This window comes from Parasteatoda tepidariorum, chromosome 9 (assembly GCF_043381705.1).
Source record: "Parasteatoda tepidariorum isolate YZ-2023 chromosome 9, CAS_Ptep_4.0, whole genome shotgun sequence".
Classification (NCBI taxonomy): Eukaryota; Metazoa; Arthropoda; class Arachnida; order Araneae; family Theridiidae; genus Parasteatoda; species Parasteatoda tepidariorum.
Genome location: NC_092212.1, coordinates 78,565,484 through 78,569,847, shown reverse-complemented (window position 1 = coordinate 78,569,847; position 4,364 = coordinate 78,565,484). Strand labels below are relative to the sequence as shown.

Below are 4,364 nucleotides of genomic sequence, written 5' to 3'. Positions count from 1 at the left end.
TAGCACATTAACAGTCACAAAATATTAAAGTTGAAATAAAACAAAACAAATAAAAATTGAGCTGTGGCGTGAAGATGCATGTGGAAGCACGGCGTAAAGTGCTCAAGTTGTTTCCCCCTGATGCAATAATACAGTCACGGGGGGGGGGGGNGGGGGGGGGGGGCAATCTTAATACATTAAAAAAATAAAATTGGAAAAATATAAAATTAAAACACTTCCCTAGTAAATGTTATACCGAGAAAGATACAAATCCAATAAAAACATCAGGTTGGCAACGATAGCATATAAATACAGATATAAAGATTATAAAGCAAATTAAAATTACAAAATCACAAAGTGACTATAAAATTATTTAAGACTTTGTGAAATAAAATATCACATTAGATAATGAATTAAAGGTAAAAAGTGCTATGTCAAATTCAAAAGTTCAAATAGTAAAATATAAAATAATAAAGATAATTAAAATTCAGATCTAGGTTCAAGGGTTAAAAAAATCGAAAAGTTGAAAGTGCAAGAAAAAAATTTGGGAGATAAAATTTGACGAGTCTAAATCAAAGTAATGATTAAGAGTCTGGTTAACTCAAAAGACATAAATTTTGCTAATCATCAAGTCACATGAAATCTTTTAATGTGCATTTTATTATTTCGTTGATAACACAACTACAATAAATAGTACAGAATATACTGCATCAGAGGTTCCAAATTTCTTCCGGCTTAGGAAAACAAAATGATCGAACTTTAACTGATTGATGACTCTTTTTATTGCTTGCTAATGTAGCCTGTGAAAAAAGTCAAAATGGTGCCTAAATACTATACACCGAAGAGCCATTACATTATGACCATCCTCCATCTATAACAATGGGCTCGCCCAGGTTTTCATGGTTTCTCACCCAAGAACAATGTTTTCAAGGGAGCACATTAGGACCCATAATCCTCATAGAAAAATCCCTGACGTCTGTAAGCTACTTGAACATAGTTGCTGACCAGGTTCACCCATTCATGACAACAGTTTTTCCTGCGGGGGATGGTGTTTACCAACAGGATAATGCCCCATGTCAGGGTCGAATCGTCGAGGAACATTCCATTGACTTTCAAGTCATGTCTTGGCCCCCAAATTCGTCTGACCTTAATCCAATAGAGCATTTGTAGTCTTACTTGGAAAACCAAATTCGTTCTGCCACGCTACCCCCTCGCAATATGAGGGAATCGCTGGACCACTTGGTGGCTTGGTACCAGATAACTCAGACTACCTATCAGCAACTTGTGGAATTAATGCCGCTGCGGGTGCTAGCAGTTTTGAGGGCTAAAGGTGGTCCTACATGTCATTAGCAGGGTGGTCATAATGTAATGGCTCTTCGGTGTATATATGCTTTCAGAACATCCCACATAACAGACAATTCAAGAATTGATGATTTTGTTCGTAATCTTACTGAATAAGAGGTCAATTGCAAAAGATGGCAAGAGAGCTAAAAAGCGGTATATCATCTTAAGGTGAAAAGAAGTAGATAAGTATTTCTCCCTGGGATCCACACTTAATACAGCTTCTTGCATGTCCCGCAGTAAATGGCAGCCTTTGAAACTAACTGGGCTAGTGAGACCAGATTTTTTTATAGCTTGGCGATGGTACTTGTGAAAAAAGTCACCGCAACTGTTTTAGTCTTCCGGCGACATGTTTTCCCACATTTCGTTGGCATGTTGCTCGTGGCGTGACATGATGGACGTCAGTTTGGCATAATCACCAGGTTGCACTATAATTACCCTGATGCCATACTGATCATAGAGTTCGACCCGGAGAGCGTTGTTTAGTCCTTCCAGGGCAAATTTGTTGGCACTGTATACGCTCAGACTAGGGTAAGCAAGGAAGCCATTAACGCTGGTCATAGACGTCCTGTCAACAATAAAAATAAAAGATTTTATGAATAGCAAACAATGTGATTTTAAATGGTTCAATAATTACATGATGAACTGATGGAAGTTAACAATATTTTTACAATTTGTACAGGGTGTTCCAAACGGTAAAGATTCAAACAGCGCCCTGAGAGTTCACAAGATCCGGTTGGAACTAAATGAGAGATACCGAATAAACAGGGATGCCAACTTTCCCCTAATAGTGAATAAATATTTTCGAGTGATAATTTTTTAATGTATGATTCTTGAGTTTGAAAATTCGATTCAAAAGGTTTTACTCACTATTTCTTCTAAATAATCCAAAGGCTTGTGTGAAACCCCATTTTGTTACAGTTGAACCGCGTTGAGCCTTTTGCAAGTCATCAAAATTAACCGAAAATCTGTAAATTTCAGTTTCTAGATCTCTATAATTTTTTAAAAATATTTTGTCGAATCCGGAGGAGTTATAACCTCTAAATATGCAATCATTTTAAAATTTTTATTGAAATTTGACGAAATATACGTGTATAAATCTTTACTTTCTATCTTTACAAATTGCACTTTAGGAAATGTGCTCAGAAAAGTTAACACCCAGCATAAAAGTTAAAATCAAATTTCATCAGGAAAATCTAATAAATTACAGGGGTACCATGTGCGTTCAAAAATGCAAGAAGCGGTGACGTGAACAAACATTACTCCTTACAGTTGTGACTATTAGTCTTGTTACACTGCGTACAAACACATTGTTCCTTACAGCTGTGACTATTAGTTTTGTTACACCGTGTACAAACATTACCCCTTACAGTTGTGACCATTAGTTTTGTTGCTTCGTGTTCAAACATGACTTCTTACAGTTATGACTGCAAGTTTTGTTACACTGTGTACAAGCACTTGTTAATAAAAGAACAATGTGTTGTACGAAATTTTCATTAACCACAAACCCAATTATTACTGCTTTTACATTCAAACTAATATAAATATGAGGTTACCTTTTGTTTTTCTCAACAGAGGTATGAACGCTCTAGTTAGGCGCATGGTTCCCAAAACATTAACTTGGATTTGAGTCTCGCATTGCTTCCATGTCTGCCATTCAAACAGTCCAAAAATACAAACTCCAGCATTGTTGATCAGAGCCTATAAATCTGTGGTAGAAGTACAAAAGGCTTACAAACAATCAAAATGAATAAGCATGAAGAAAATAAAATAGATTCATATGAAACCTCACTAACTTAAAATATAAATTTTGAGGAAACTACTACAATCAAACCCCGCTACAGGGAACCCTCAGGGAACCAAAATTCCGGTTCACTATAACCGTGAGTTCACTGTATTCGTAATGCGAAAAATTTTAGCTACTTTTTCCGAAGTGCTCCCTTTTATTACACATTATTTAAATAAATGACCAATAAAAAGAAATACAAAAATTATTAAACTATATGTAGTAACAAAAATTGTTTAACTTTTATTTTTTATTACTCTTCTTGCATACAAAAAATTTGGAGATGGGAAACTGAGATAGAAGAAGCAAACAAGAAAAAATGGTTATGGCTACATTCCACTTAATAGGTGATTTTAAAAATCGGTATATGTATTTCATATAGAAATGTAAAAACTTGAGGTACTTTAAACCAACAAGATTTCTAATTATAGTATTTATTGAAGAGAATATTAATAATAATATCAATACGATAGTAATCTACTCAATTTCCTTTTTATTTACATTTGTAGTAAATAGACACCCAAACTAAAACAAAAAAGTAACAGAAGAATATTAAAATAAAAATGTCTGAAAGAGGACTAAAACAACTTGATTGATGTAGTATAATGTAATGGATGTTTTTTTTTTTTTTATAATTCAAGTATTCTTAATGAAAATTTTTATTGTAAGTATCAATTCAACAAAAAATAATTAAATATACAGTGGAGTCTTGATAATTCGAGTCTCGGTTATTCGAGTTTCTTCTAAATCCGAGATAATGAAAAAAAATCCGAAATAATGAGAAATTCACACACAACGAGTGGAATAATTAATACAGTTGATATCCCGACGATTATAATGACTGGATGTTAACACTTTCATGTCCGGTGACAACGTATTGTCACGTGAAAACCAAACGTTAGCTGCCGGTGACAACACGTTGGTGTCATGTCCAAGCCAAACGTTAGTGGCCGGTGACAGCACATAGATGTCGCACTTCGCAACCTGATATTCATGTGACATTTTGTCAAGCGACAATAGAGTACAAGGATGCCAACTGCTCCGCTTTCTGGAATAGTTTTAATAAAGGGGTACCAAATTATATAGTAAAATTCGTTAAAGAAAGATAGTTACGCCTACTTTTTAATATAGCAACCAGTAGTTGATGCCTTACCGTTGCATTTTAAATCATTCTTATAATTTTTGATACTTAGTGGTAAAAAATTACTTATAATGAAAAATACTAAACTAGAAGTAACCTCGCTACCACTAGAAAGTA

At 34.4% G+C, this 4,364-nt stretch overlaps 1 protein-coding gene across 1 annotated transcript; it reads right to left on the bottom strand.

The window, feature by feature from the left end:
* Positions 1–639: 639 nt before the first annotated feature.
* Positions 640–4,108, bottom strand: LOC122272797 (D-beta-hydroxybutyrate dehydrogenase, mitochondrial-like). The gene is made up of 4 exons (XM_071185878.1): positions 4,004–4,108; positions 2,857–3,021; positions 1,958–1,965; positions 640–1,888 (listed from the first exon to the last, which is right to left on the bottom strand). The coding sequence occupies exons 1-4, from the start codon at positions 4,106–4,108 to the stop codon at positions 1,654–1,656; spliced, it is 513 nt and encodes a 170-aa protein (XP_071041979.1). The 3' UTR covers positions 640–1,653.
* Between the last annotated feature and the right edge of the window lie 256 nt (positions 4,109–4,364).

What these genes read in the sequence shown, in the direction of transcription:
- LOC122272797 (XM_071185878.1), bottom strand. Translation starts at nt 4,108, where the DNA reads ATGTCACATGAATATCAGGTTGCGAAGTGCGACATCTATGTGCTGTCA. An exon ending in TGTTGTCACCGGCAGCTAAC is followed by an intron (nt 3,022 to 4,003) that starts GTTTGGTTTTCA and finishes ACAGATTTATAG; the next exon opens with GCTCTGATCAACAATGCTGG.